The 14,091-nt window shown below is 49.0% G+C and overlaps 1 protein-coding gene and 1 long non-coding RNA gene across 3 annotated transcripts in view; one reads left to right on the top strand and one right to left on the bottom strand.

Annotated features, from left to right (window-relative positions):
* Window positions 1–10,983, bottom strand: part of TCEA3 (transcription elongation factor A3) — a 36,612-nt gene extending 25,629 nt beyond the window's left edge. The window contains exons 1-4 of one of the 2 annotated variants that reach the window (XM_060141143.1): window positions 10,778–10,983; window positions 5,780–5,866; window positions 4,916–5,021; window positions 4,300–4,435 (exon numbers count right to left, since the gene is read on the bottom strand). In XM_060141143.1, coding sequence (XP_059997126.1) covers window positions 4,300–4,435; window positions 4,916–5,021; window positions 5,780–5,866; window positions 10,778–10,846 — 398 coding nt within the window. In that variant the 5' untranslated portion in view covers window positions 10,847–10,983. The remainder of the gene's footprint in view (window positions 1–4,299; window positions 4,436–4,915; window positions 5,022–5,779; window positions 5,867–10,777) is intronic. The other variant, XM_060141144.1, reaches the window with a different exon arrangement.
* LOC132515130 (uncharacterized) lies at window positions 9,833–12,257 on the top strand. The gene is made up of 3 exons (XR_009539058.1): window positions 9,833–9,995; window positions 11,706–11,777; window positions 11,963–12,257. It is a non-coding gene; the product is annotated as an uncharacterized LOC132515130 (long non-coding RNA).
* The last annotated feature ends 1,834 nt before the right edge of the window (window positions 12,258–14,091 follow it).

Genomic DNA, 14,091 nt, shown 5'->3' with positions numbered 1-14,091 from the left:
AAATATTCCGCAGTTTTTGCAAATGATTATGAAAACTATTCAGGAACATGAGAAAATGCCTAGAATATACTAGGAAGATAACTGAACAGGGACGTTATAGTTTGTAGACTCTGCCTACAGGAATTGGGAAATTATGTATGTAAGTAGATCAGGACAGGGAGGGAAGAGAAGAAAATGAAAGCTGTTTCATTTGTCAGAAGTGGCAAACTGTGAAGAAATATTTTAAGTTCTTACTTTACATTTTACTAATGTGGTTATACTGTTTATATAATAAATAATGATAATGAATTGTCATTAAGAAAACTAAAAAGAAAGGAAGTTCATCAACTGAGCTGAAATAGGAACCCTGCCCACTAGATTCTCCCAGCAAGGTGGGGGGACCACTGTCTGCTCAGCCGTGGTGACAGCTTCATCTCATAGCTCCAGCTGTGAAAAGTGAGCTGGCATTAACAATTCAATGCCCCAGGATGTTGTTATCTGTAAAATGCTGGTTACAACACAGTACATACAGTGAGGTCCCAATTTTATTAAGAAAATACAACTCTCTCTATGTTCTTAAAAAAGATGAGAAAGATATACATCAAAATGTTAACAGTGTTATTTTCTTCTTGTGTTTGACTTTCTAAACTTTTTATAAAAATGTGACTCACCGTTGAAATAAATAAATATATTATGTGAAAATGCTACAAAATAGAACGCAGAGTTTAATTCCATTTTATGAATACAATAAGTATTTCATGGGTAAATGCATAGGAAAAATTCTAGAAGGATATATATATGTGTATGTATACACACACACACACACACACACACACACACACACATACATTTTATATATAGTGAGATAATGATGCTTAGGCCATAATACTGAGTCTCAGAGTCTAAGGGTGTGTGTAAGTGATTAAGTTCAGCCCAGAATTTGGCTTTCTGCTTTCCAACCGTCTTCTTGCCATTACCTATTGTCCTTGTAGGCCTTTAAAAGAAATCCCTTTGCTGATCATTCAGTGGGATTTGGGGACAGAGCAAAAGGAAACACCTGTGTTCAGGCTGCCATCTGTTCCCAGACGTCTGCACTTGCTATTCCACAGGTTAGTCCCGTAGCCCATTTGGTCTCCTCAGCCTCTGTCTTTCAACTACATCTCACAAGATCCTGAGGCTTCATTTGCTAAGGTGCTCAGAACCAAACAGTGGCTCCAGACATGGCCAGACCAGCCAGAGCATGAATTTTCCACAGGGGACTGCAATGGTACAGCCGGGCCTAGCAGTATTCAATAAATGCTCACTCCATGCTGGGCACGGTGGCTCACAGGATCCCTGGCAGCCAACCTTCTAACCCGTTTGGGAAAACCAAACACACCATGTGAAAAGTTAAATGCCAATCAGTATTTCTCCAAGTGGGATATAATTGCAAAATTAGCAAAATGAAAGGAATAGAACATACAAAAGATTACACAATCATTTGACAAGTACTGCATTTTAAAAAGCAGACTATAAAATTGATGATGACTATAGAAAACAAAGAGAAAATAGAAAGAAAAAACATATACCAAAATATTAATAGTGATTGTTTTGGGGTGGTGGGGATGTGAGTGATTTTTTTTCCTACTTTTTATTATTTATTTATTAAAATTTATTTTATTTATTTATTTTTGGCTGCATTGGGTCTTCACTGCTGCATGTGGGCTTTCTCTAGCTGCTGCGAGCAGGGGTTATTCTTTGTTGTGGTGCGTGGGCTTCTCATTGCGGTGGCTTCTCTTGTTGCAGAGCATGGGGTCTAGGCACAGGGGCTTCAGTAGTTGTGGTGCGTGGGTTCAGTAGTTGTGGCTCGCAGGCTCAGTAGTTGTGGTGCATGGGCTTAGTTGCTCCGCAGCGTGTGGGATCTTCCCGGACCAGGGCTCAAACCTGTGTCCCCTGCATTGGCAGGTGGATTCTTAACCACTGCGCCACCAGGAAGGCCCTAAAAGTACTGTTGTTCTGATTTCAAAAGCAATACAGAATCATTGTGAAAAAAACAATACAGATGAAAAAATTTTATTGTAAAAACAGATGAAAAAATTTTATTGTAAAACATAGAATATGAAGCTCTTCTTAACTACAATCACACAGATACAATTTTGTTTTTTTAAAGATGGTTTCATTATTTTTTCTCATTTCAAAATTGGTATATATTTATTGGGAAAACATTAGGAATACAGAAATTTGCAAAAAGAAGAAGAGGGACTTCCCTGGTGGTCCAGTGGTAAAGAATCTGCCTTACAATGCAGGGGGCACGGGTTCAATCCCTGGTCAGGGAACTAAGATCCCACATGCCGCGGGGCAACTATGCCCGCGTGCCACAACTACTGAGCTCGCGCACCTCAACTAGAGCCCTTGTGCCGCAAACTACAGAGCCCACACACCCTGGAGCCTGAGCGCCACAACTAGAGAGAGAAAACCCGCACGTCATAACTAGAGAGAAGCCCGCGCACCACAACGGAAGATCGTGCATGCCTCAACGAAGATCCCGCATACCGCAGCTAAGACCCGATGCAGCCAAAAATAAATAATAAATAAATAAAAATAAATCTTAAAAAAATTACATCTTAAAAAAAAAAAAGAAGATGAAGAAAAAAACCTCTCAATCTTACCACCCAGAAATAATCACTATTACCATCCTGGTGTATATCCTTCATGTCTTTTTTCCTATGCATGTGCATAAAATTCACTTAATTAATTTTTATAAAAATGGAATCAAACGATATAGTACACTATATAGTACACAGCTTCACTTAATACTTAGTGAATATTTTTCCACGTCATTAAATATTCTTCCATTCTCTCCATGGGGGCCCTATTGGCATTTTGAACATAATAAATGGTTCTTTGGTGTGTAGGACTATTCTGTGCATTGTGGGAAGAGTAGCACAGAGCATCTCCTCTGCCCCACAGTTATTTTTACAACTAAAAATAGGAGTAGTGTGGTGGAGGTATATCTTCCTCCTGGTCAAGAAACACTCCTCTTACAGCATCATTTCCTAAAAACACTTATTTCATAGAATTATAATAAACATTCATTTAAAAAGCGTTCAGAGGAAAAAATGTTTCAGAAATGTCAGCTGAAAAATGTTACACACAGAACATAACATCTGTATGTTTAATCTGATTAATTCCTTAAAATGAATACCTTGTAGTGGATATACTTGGCAAAAAATGTATGTACATTAAAAATGTTGGTATATCACGATACTATCTGTATTATCTAGTACCATCAGGTACCATTCAGTGTTATCTAGTCTCACCCCCTTATCTATTAGATGACCCCCTCCCTAAGGAATTAAGTGATCTTTCTAGTCACACAGGGAATAGGTAGGACTTACTAATCCATCCGTGAAGGCTTTTATCTACTGTCATGGATAAGGCATTTGGGTCTATCAGAAAGTCATGCATTTTGGGGGACCCTGGCTGGGGTGGGCAAAGGGGAATGGGCACGGTGTTGAGACCTCAGCAGAGGTCTGGGGGCCTGACAGACAAAGATGGGAATCCCACTCTGTCACATAATGGCTGAGTGATATTGAGAAAGGCCCTGCTCCCCAACCTTCAGCTTCTGCGTTGCAAATTGGCAATTTGAATAAAGAGCCAACAAAACACTTTTCCTTCTCTGTGGACAAGTTCCTAGCCCCATTTACCTGGAACCCTGCCAAAGGTGGAACGTCAGCTGTACTACTAGGCAGCGTTGCTTCTAGTGCAAATGAGTACTGATTGGTAAACTGTGTCTAGACAGGAAGGGCTATGAAAGAACTATAAATGATTAGTGGAAAACCACGGCCTTTGGGCTACCTTGAGTGCAGTGGTCATTGCTCTTGTAACTGGTCATTGCCCTTGCTGGGATCCTGGAAACTTTGTCTATGGGACTGTTATAAGATTTAGGACGTGGGGCTTCTAAGTCAGGGGGTTCCTACCCATTGTGGTCTCATTCTCTGCACCTGAGAATGTCACCTGGGTGGGCCAGAGAATAGCTCTGGAGGCTGCGTGGTCCCCTGTGAGAACTCTTGGTGATGAGAAACACCTGAGGCTACCCTGCTGCACCGTGCATCTCCTGTCCCTGAATCCTTCTAGGCAAAGCCTATGTCAGGGATGGCCTGTTTGGGTCTTGTGAGTCTGTCTGGTTGAGCCAAGAAGACCCCCAGAGGGGCCACTGTAGGAGATAATAACAATAACCACCTCCTGGTGTGTGAGGATTCAATGAAGTTATATAAACAGAGGTGTTGCTATAGGATGTGACAAGTGTCAGCTCCCTTCTCTCCATCCCAGAAAAAATACCTGTCTTTGGGCTCTTCCACTCGTTTTTTCCTTGGTGGAGAAAGGCTTGTCTCTGGCTTCCAATCTGAACAGTCAAGCCCTTTTTCCTTCTTCTTTGCTTTTACTCTTTCCTCTCCTTTTTCTCCTTTAGGGGGTGCTGGGGAGTGTAAAAACAAAATGGTAACATTGTTCCTTAACTCTCTGTCTCAGCCCAACCCAGGACCTGGGGAAGAAGGGGCAAAGGTCAGGGACTGAGATAGCCTCCACCTCCCCCAACAAATACCTGTTTAGAAACAAGCGCATATCCAATATGCACATGTGTGTGCAAACCGAAGCTCACACATGGGGACAGAAAGACCTTTGCACACACCTATGCACATATTCATATCAATGTGTATATACAGATATGTGCAAACACACAAGAACACAGATATATATACACAGGAACATGTACAGGAAAACCCACCCATCTACAAATCTCCCACTTGTTTAGACAAGCACTGGCAGTCCCACTAGAGGCCATCTGTCACTTATTAAGTCATTCAACAACCATACGCTGAGTGCCTGTTATAAGCTGGGCACCGTCCATCCAGGTGCTGGGAGGAAAACTTGGCCCAAGCGACCCTGCCCCTCTCACCCAGCAGCTGCTTCCAGTTTCTGATGAGGACTTTGGCCAAGGACACCACCTCCTTGTCAGAGCAGTGCTTGCGGACCCCATTCACGGCAACTCCAATCCTGGTGGTCTGCAAAGCGAGAGCGTTAGTGGCTGGCCTGGGAATTAGGACCCACTGGACTGGCTGCCCTAACTGGCAAGACCTGCCCCAGCTCAATCACCCCCTTCCCCTGGCGCAGCCTCTCCCGAGTCCCAGCCTGGACCTGTGGCTGAGGTAATAACCCTGACCTTATAACTGAGGCCCTGACCTGCTGTCCTGAGTGAGGTCAGTGCCCAAGGCCCAGCGCCCTGCAGGGATGGGTAACTGCGGCTCTGGTGAAAAGCTGGAGCAGTGGTGGTGGGTCTGGCTGATGACCAGGACTCCTCCCTATTCTCTGTCCCCTGGTGTCTTTGAGTTCAAATTTCAGCTTAAGACACAGCTCTGGCTACTACAGCTTGGGTATTGCTGATTTTTCAGGGCTAAGAGCTTCTGGTAAAGTTTGGGGGCTACATGGGTAACACATGGAGGATCTAAAAATGGGGGGCTTTTCCCTCTCCCTGAGTCACTGGCCTCTTGGATCCCACAGGCCCAGGGCCTTGGGAATTGGGGTACACAAGGAAAGCAAGTCAGTCTTTCCCCCAGACCCAGAGGGCCCCGAGGGCTTAGAAGCTACCCTGCCATCATCTAAAGGCCTGGGTTCCCACCCCCAGAGTACCTCAAGATCCCATCCTGCCGCCTTCCCTTCAGAAATTCCTCCCAGACCCCATCCTTGGAGGGTTCCCCCTAAAGGGTCTTTCCCTACCCCACAAAGTCACCCTCCACTCCAGGCACTGCCCATCCCCACCCACCTGGAGTAGCTGGATGGACATCTGCCAGCTGTTCAGCTTCTTCAGAAGGTCGAGGGCCCCTTCCTGTGGGAGGCCACAAGGTGAGGGCTGAGGCCAGTGGGGTCTGCCCCAGGCCCCTCTCTGACCGTTGTGTGGTCTCAGTGGGAAGGAGGGTGGCAGGAGGTAGGGAGGAGACTCTTCCAGTGACAGGATACAGGCAGCCAAGTGGTCGAAGAACAGAAGGAGAGAAGGAAAATCTTCTGCCCCAAACCAGCTCTCTAACTTCACCTCCCACCACCCAGCTGGGTTCAAGCCCCTCTGAGCAAGGGTCCAGCCCTACCCACTCACCCTGACCCCCAGCCATTGGTTCTGCTGTTCCTTCCACTGGGCATTCTCTTCCCTTCCCCATCTCTTCCTCTAAAATTAATTGCTTCATGGCTTATTGCTTCTGCTTTTATGTCTGTATATGCCTCCCCTCACTTCCCAACTGGGAACGTCTGTAGGTTGAGGACTGTGGCTTTTTCTAAACAGCTTTATAGAGGTATAACTGACATACAATAAAACGCACATGTTGTAGGCTACAATGTGATGAGTTTTGACATACATATACTCCCCTGAAACCATCACCACAGTCAAGATAAGGACATAGTCAGCATCCCCGACATATCCCTTGTGCCCCTTTGTCACACATCCCTCGCTGCACCCCCAACCCCTCTAGATGAGCTTGCATTTTGAAGGATTTTATAGAAAGTGACTGTAATGGAATTTCGTATCTGGCTTCTTTCACTCTGTAATCATTTTGAGATTCACGCACATTGTAGCACAGATCCACAGCTCCTTTTTTTTCTGAGTTGTTTGCCATGGCCTGTATATACCACAATTTGTTTATCCATTCACCTGTTAATAGCACTGTTAGGTAGTTTCCAGTTTGCAGCAATTACAAACAAAGCTGCTGGGAACGTTCATGTACAAGTGTTTGTGTGGACATGTACTTTCTTTTCTCTCCAGTGAAGAGGACTGTTTAATCTCTGAGACCTCCGGGTTCAGCATGCTGAACTCATCACTCAGGGAGCATCTCCCTGAGTGAGTGAATAAAGCAGAAAGCACAAGGCAGGGGGGGAGAGTGGGAGGGGAAGAAAGGAGACTCGGATGTGAAAAGCTGTTGGCTGCCAGGCCCTGAACAACCCCTGACCCATTTCAGCCTTCTCTTTCTTTCCACCCACTTCCTAGAAGCCAGCCCCGGTCTCCGGTGCTGAGATGGGTTCCCCGGGGAGCAGCAGCTGACTGTGTTCTGTATGCCCGAGTCCTGGTCCCACTGTGCACTGCCAGCCACCAAGCCCCTCCCTATTAGTCTTCCTGGGCCACATCCCAAGAGCTGCCCTCTGTCAGTCCTCAGCCTCCCTTAGAACTTGGGTTCATAGTCTGTTTTCCAAGGTGTGACCTGCGGATGTGTGTGCACGTGAACTTGTGGGCATATAAGCCTGCATGTATCACTAGTTAAAGGCTTATTATCTGCTGGACACGGTTCTAAGTATTTTACATGCATTATCTCTTCTAACTCTCTCAATGACCCCATGAGGTAGGTCCTATTACTATTCCCATTTTTACAGAATCATTATCCCATTTTCAGAGAAGAGAAATAGGAACTGAGCTGGGATTCAAACTTAGGCCCTTTGGGTTCGACCCAATATACAACCATGTAGATAGGTATGGACGTAGGTCTGGCTAGACGTGTGCAATCATGAAATATCAACATGGGTAAGTGCAGTGGTATGTTGGTCAATGTTTAACAACAAGTTCTCAAAGAAAAAAAATTGATTTGTAGTGTTTGCCCATTTCTGTGGTGTCAATACTCCTCCCATGGCCAATGTCAAGATACCAATATGCTGTGACTGACCTGAAGGAGGTATTGGGAAGAGATGTGTGATGTGAAACCATATTGATATAACAGAAGCAAATAACCTCCAGACCATAGATGACAGTAAAATGCAATAAAATAATAAAGAAGTGATGATTTTGGAGTATTTATGACCTTTGTTTTTTTGTTTTTTTTTTTTTGCGGTACGCGGACCTCTCACTGCTGTGGCCTCTCCCGTTGTGGAGCACAGGCTCCGGACGCGCAGGCTCAGCGTCCATGGCTCACGGGGCCCAGCCGCTCCGCGGCATGTGGGATCCTCCCGGACCGGGGCACAAACCCGCGTCCCCTGCATCGGCAGGCGGACTCTCAACCACTGCGCCACCAGGGAAGCCCTATGACCTTTGTTTTTAATATAATTTATTTAATTGTAAACGTATAATTTAATGTTAAAAATAATGGCTGTATTTAACAACTGGCTTGCAAAATTCCTGAAAGTTCAACAGTGTTAAGCCAGTTCTAGCTCACCACTGGGCGTGTGCCTCTGCATGTCACACTGTATAACTGGGTCATGTTGGAGAACAGCCGTGAGCCTGGGTTGTAGCTGGATTCACAAAGCCTTGTGCAAATGTTGCCAGCTGTGTCTCTCTGCATGCACGAATGGGATGTTCAGCCGGCGGTATCTCTGGTCCAGGTGGGGAGCTGCTGTGTGTACGCTGCTCGAAGCATAATGTGTTTATTTGTCTTTGAGGGATGATGGCCGTGTCATAACATGTCTGAACATGTAAGTGTGGCTGTCTGCTAAGTTTGTAGATTTGCATGTCGGGGTGTAGCTTATTGCACACGTGTAGGCATGTGTGTAGTTGTTTTTGTGTATCCTTCTGCAAATATAATGGTCAGTGTGTCAGTCATGCCAGGGTCAGTAACCACGTCTTTTATGTAGTTATGTTCATAGTTGTGTGTGATATATGTTCATGTATTGTGTGTGGCTGCATGTACGTAGTTATGTTTGTTGTGTGTGATCATGAGGATGTTTGGCTGTAAGTCTGAAGCTGTTACAGTTGCTGTGTGCTCCCAGCATCTGACAAAAGCTCTAAGTTGCTGGGACTTCAGTAATTGGCAGTAAACCCCGGGCCTGAGCTGCAACGTGGAAGATCCGTCTTATTACAGGAAGTGTGTCCTCCTCTCCCTAACCACCACTGGGCGGGCCCACTTTCGCTCCCAGAGCAGGCCCCACCTTTCTAGGTCACATGCCCAGAGCTCTGTGCCCACCCAGATGCTGCCAAGAACCCAGGCGCAGACGTGGCTGCAGACTGGCTCTGTGCTACAGGGACCCTGAGGCCAGGCTTGCATCTTTCCTGGAGAAAGCTCTGGGTACTTCCACAGGAATCCTCACCAAGGGACACCATTTCCTCTTCCCATTTCGCAGAAGAGGAAATCGAGGCCAGAGAGGGAAAATAGAGCGGTGGGTCTAGGTCCATAAAAGGAGTGAGGGGAGGCCGGGGCAGGTCCCTTCCTCCTCAGCCAAGCTGCCTTTCTCAGGTCTCCTAAGCCGCCCCCACACCCCTCACGCAGAGGTCCAGAATCTCCTGGCCCAAACCCGGGGTCAGCAAGGGGCAGGGCTGGGATAACCCGTCTACTTGAGTTTGAATGTGGTTCAGGAGCCCCGGGCTGGGCTCTGCCGCCCCCAGTGGAGCCTGATGACTTGAGGCTCAGTTTCACTGACTTTGGAGCATCCTGGAATGGGGGGTCCCAACACTCTGCAGGCTTGTGTGTTTCCTCTGGCTGTGTGAAAGCAGGAGTCACTCTCGAAGCCTTCCCAAGCACCAGTCCAGGTCTTCCTAAGGGTTTCACATCTCTTCCACCCTCACCACCACCAGCAGAGACAAAAATCCAGTGACATTCCTTCCCAGGAGATAGGTAATCTCATCTTACAGATGAAGAAACTGAGGCTCTGGTCTTTATATGGACACCAACTCATTACTGCCCATGTCTACGGGAGAGCTCCCTGACACTCCATGGATCCAGTGACCTCTCCCTCTTCCCTGCTCTAAAACCACCCTTAGGGTCCATCCCTCTCTCAAGCTCCTAGGATTACAGAATGTGCTGGAAACGCAGGTCCTGCTCCAGCATATGCCTACAGATGGTAGGAGGAGGAGGGCTCTGGGACAGGGCAAAGTGAGGGACTTGCCTGCTGGCCTACCCTCCTCTCTCTTCCCTCTCCTGGTGAGCTCCAGCCCTCTCCGTCCCAAGGCCAAGTTTGCTTGTCTAGGCAACAGGGCGGCAGCCAACTTGAGGCAAAGATCACAGGGAGGATCAAATATTAACTTCAAGTCGGCCCGCGCTGAGGGCTCCTGGCACTGAGCGCTCAGGGATCCGCAGGTAAGGCCTCCATCTCTGATTCCCCGCAACCTCCGGGCCCCTCTCTCCCCCCCACCCCGGCCTCCTCCGCCCCGCAGCCCAGGCCTGCAGCCGGTCCCCCTTCCCCCGCCCCGCGGGCCCCATGGGGGCAGCGGCTGCCCGACACCTGTTCGGCCCCCGCCCGCCTGGGCCCCAACCCTCGGCCAAGGAAAGGGAGAGTTGCAAACAGAGCAGCTCCTGGAGCCTCAAGCTGTGGGGTTGCGGGATCCGAGGCCCTTCGCTTTTCTCCGCCAGATCCACTCCCGGGGTGCGGCGTAGACGCGGCTCAGCACCCCTCATCAGTTCGAGTTTCTTTGCCCCTTCTCGGGTCACCCAGGATTTTGTTTTCCCCAGTCTCCGGCTCCCCCGTCCCGCAGTCACCGTCGCTCCCTGGGCTTTGCACACGCCGAGTCCCGGGGCTTCGAAAGTCCTTTTCCAGCTGCCGGTCTCTTCACTCTCTTTCCCGGGCCCTGCACAAGCTACCCAGGGGCCCCAACCCTGCAGGTCCAGGCGTACGTGCTCAAGCCCAGTCTTTGGGGCCGGCACGGTCCACCCCGGAGCCCCGGGCCATGCACACGCCCACCCCGAGGTGCCAGCAGTCCCCAAGGGGCGCTGAGCCCTGCCCCGGCCGTGCCTCCCTCCGGTCCCCGAGTCCCGCACGCGCCTCCCGGGCGTCCAGCCAGCACGGGCCCCCGGGACTCCTGGGCTCGCACGCGCCGCGCCTCCCGGGGGCTGGGGCTGTGGCCCGAACTCTGCAGCCTCACCGTGTTCTTCCTGGCCACCATCTTCTCCAGCTTCTTGGCGATCCTCAGCAGCTCCTCTTCCTGGCCCATGTTGGCCCGCGACGCCCGGCGGGACGAGGGGCGCAGGGGCGGCAGCCGGGTTTCGGGTGCAGGAGGCGCAAAGGCTGAGGGCGCGCAAGCCGCGCGGGCCCCAGACGCACCCGACACACACGCCCGGCGGGGGCGGGGCTCTCCCCCCACACCCCCTCGGCCGCCTGCCTCCCGGCAGTGGGGGAGGGGTGGCATGCGCTAAATATAGACTTCAAGGACTCGCCGGGGCAAAGATTGCCCGCGCCCGCCAGTCGGGCTACCCGAGAGAGGGACGTGGCTGCGAAAGCGGGCCCTCCACCTCGGGCCGGTCCTGGGGCGCCGGGAGCTGAAGGGAGATTTGGGAAGGAGGGCTCTCTGGCGAATGGGGAGGCCGTCGTCCCTGGCCACAAGAGGCTGTTGCGGCGAGGAGGGCACCCGAGGGTGCCCTGGGAGCTTCCAGAAGAGTTCTGGGCTCCCGTGTCTCTGCACCGTTGCAGCTCACAGCCGGCCGACCTAGTTCATGCCTATGCCCAAGTGGAGGCAGTTTGGTATGCTTGAATCACATTATTTTGCATGATCATTAAATCCAATTTTGTCCTACCCTGTGCTCACTATTCGTGCACACGCGTGTATCCAGGCCCACTGTTGCCCTCAATTTTGTTTGTTACAGTGAGGTTTTGCATTTCTAACAAGCTCTCCGAGTGCTGCTGGTCCCACGGACTACACTTTGAGTAGTGAGGGCTTGGGAAATTCTTAAGCGCACCAAACTTTGAGAAATCCGTGTCCAGGTGCATGTGCCCCTTATTTAGTCGGGGTCAGGACACTGCCTCCCCAGTGGGATTGGATCTGGAAGGGAGGAAACAGAATCATGCCTCCACAGCTGTGCACACATCTGTGTTCCTGTGGAAAGACCTTCCAAGTGTCCCCAGCAGACCCAGATCCCTTCCTAAACGTGAGTTTAATTGATAGAAAATGACCTATGTGTGTGTGGAGTGTGTGTGTGGGTGCTTATGGGCCTGGAAGGGAGGCATGAAAAATGGTCCGCTGTGTGTGGGGATGGGAAGTTGTGGCTTGGAGTGTTCAGTGAAATCTCCACTTTCCTGAGAGAAACTTAGAGAACCTCATCCTCCATCACAGGGTGGACTCACCTGGCTTCTGATGACAAATTGAAATTAACACAGCGTGATCACAATTCAGGCATGCAAAAATGGAGTCCGATTAAAAAAAGAAAATGGAGTCCCGTAGCAGTTGAGGATCTGGTTTCAGACACATCTCTGCATCACTGAAAACCTGAACTTTCTTTGAGCTCTACCAGATCCATGGACATCACCAGAGTACTCAGAACAACACTTGCCAGCTGCAAACCTTATGGTCTCAAGGTCTCCCCTTGAAATTATTTAACCATTTCGGACCCCAACCAATCCTTATTAAATAAGCACCTTTACTTCTGGCTAGCTCCAATTGTAATTCTTGACAAACAACTCCTGTAACTAACTGTAACCTTGCGGTTTCTGCCTTCATAAGCCTCCCCATTTTGTAGTCCTGCAGAACACAATTGAAGAGCTTCTATATATATTTTTTTTTTTTCGTTATTTTATTTATTTATTTATTTTTGGCCCCCTTGGGTCTTTGTTGCTGCGGGAGGGCTTTCTCTAGACCCGGCGAGCGGAGGCTACTCTTCCTTGCGGTGGCTTCTCCTGTTGCGGAGCGCAGATTCTTAACCTCTGCGCCACCAGGGAAGCCCTGAAGCGCTTCTTGAATCTGTGTCTCCAGGAGTGCAGTGCTAGCAAACCCCAAATAAGCACCTTGTTTTTCAATCAGGTCTCCATTTCTAAAATTTTGGTTAAATCTTCTAACTGTGCTGGGACTAAGGTAGGAAGGGGTGGGTTTCTCATTCATTCAGCAGATACGTATTGAATGTCCAAGCAATGAATAAGACAGCCCCAGCCCCAGCAAGCTTGAGACTCAGTCTATGGGTAAGAAAAACCTTAAACAAATACGTACACCATCAATTCTGTGTTATCACAATTGGGGTGAGGGTCAGGAAGAAGTAGAGGATAACTTGCAGACATCTGAGGGGACTTGCACCATTTGGGGTGTCATGTTCTCTGAAGAAATGAAGTTTAAACTTTGGGTGGAAGTGCTCAGTGGGAGTTGGCGGGAGGAGGAGGAGAGTGTTAAAGAGAAGAAGAAACATTTATACATATATTTATTGAGCACCTACTAGGTGCCAGAACTTTTAGCCCTGGGCATCCTGAGAGGTACAAATCAGTCCTCCTGGAGTTCCGAACGTGCAAAGCTTGGGGAGGGGAGGGTGCTTCACGTGCCGGGGGTTGAAGGAAAAACTGGTGTGACTACAGCACAGCGATGAGAGGGGTGTTCGGAGGGGAGGGGCGGAGAGTCGGAGGTGGGTGGGGCCTGACCATGAAAAGCACTCTAGGCCGCTTTTAGGAGGTTAGACTAAAACTTCTTGGCCAACCCCCAAGCAAGCCCCTCTGGGTTGAAGAGACAGCTGTCTGCAATTACTTAGGATTGGCTTTTAGAAGCAGATTTTAGTTTCCTCAAACTTCTACCCAGCTCCCACTGTGAGTTGACTGACATCAAAAGAAGCTAAGACTTCAGGGCTTGAAGGACCCTAAGAAAACATCAACTCCAACCCTTTCTTTGTACAGATTGGAAGACTGAGGCCCAGTGAGGCCCAGGATTGCCCTGCTCAACCGTATCAGACACGTCAGTACTCTCTACATCCCCTCTGCCTACCCATCCACCTTGGAGTTCACCAGCAGGCAATTCCTGGACACACCTCTGACAGCTTCCTGCATCTCTCTGACTGACGGCTTCAGGGCAGCCTGGAAGTAGAGAATTAGGAATTGACACCCCCAGAAAGGACCCTTGAACCAGCGAGAGACCAGAGTTGGTAGTAAATACACCAATTTCTTCACTCCTGATGGGATAACTTGAAGGCACGTTCCTTTTTTTTCACATCCCTACTAACCATTGTGCTTCCTGGGATCACCTCACAAATAAGCAGGGACTGTGGCAGAGTTAAACTGCAAGTCTCCAGACTCCTAGTCCAGTGCTCTTTCCTCACACCAGTGTTTCTCAACCTCGGCACTATTACCATTTTGGACTGGATAATTCCTTGTTCACGGGGGCTGGCCTGTGTATTGAAGAATGTTTAGCAGCATCCCTGAACTCTAGCCACTAGATGCCAGCAGCACCCTCCAGTTGGGAATAAAAAATGTGTCTTCCTTGTCAAATGTCCC

Source organism: Lagenorhynchus albirostris, chromosome 2 (assembly GCF_949774975.1).
Source record: "Lagenorhynchus albirostris chromosome 2, mLagAlb1.1, whole genome shotgun sequence".
Taxonomy (NCBI): Eukaryota; Metazoa; Chordata; class Mammalia; order Artiodactyla; family Delphinidae; genus Lagenorhynchus; species Lagenorhynchus albirostris.
The sequence above is the reverse complement of the archived record's forward strand: the minus strand, read 5'-3'. Positions and strand labels throughout refer to the sequence as shown.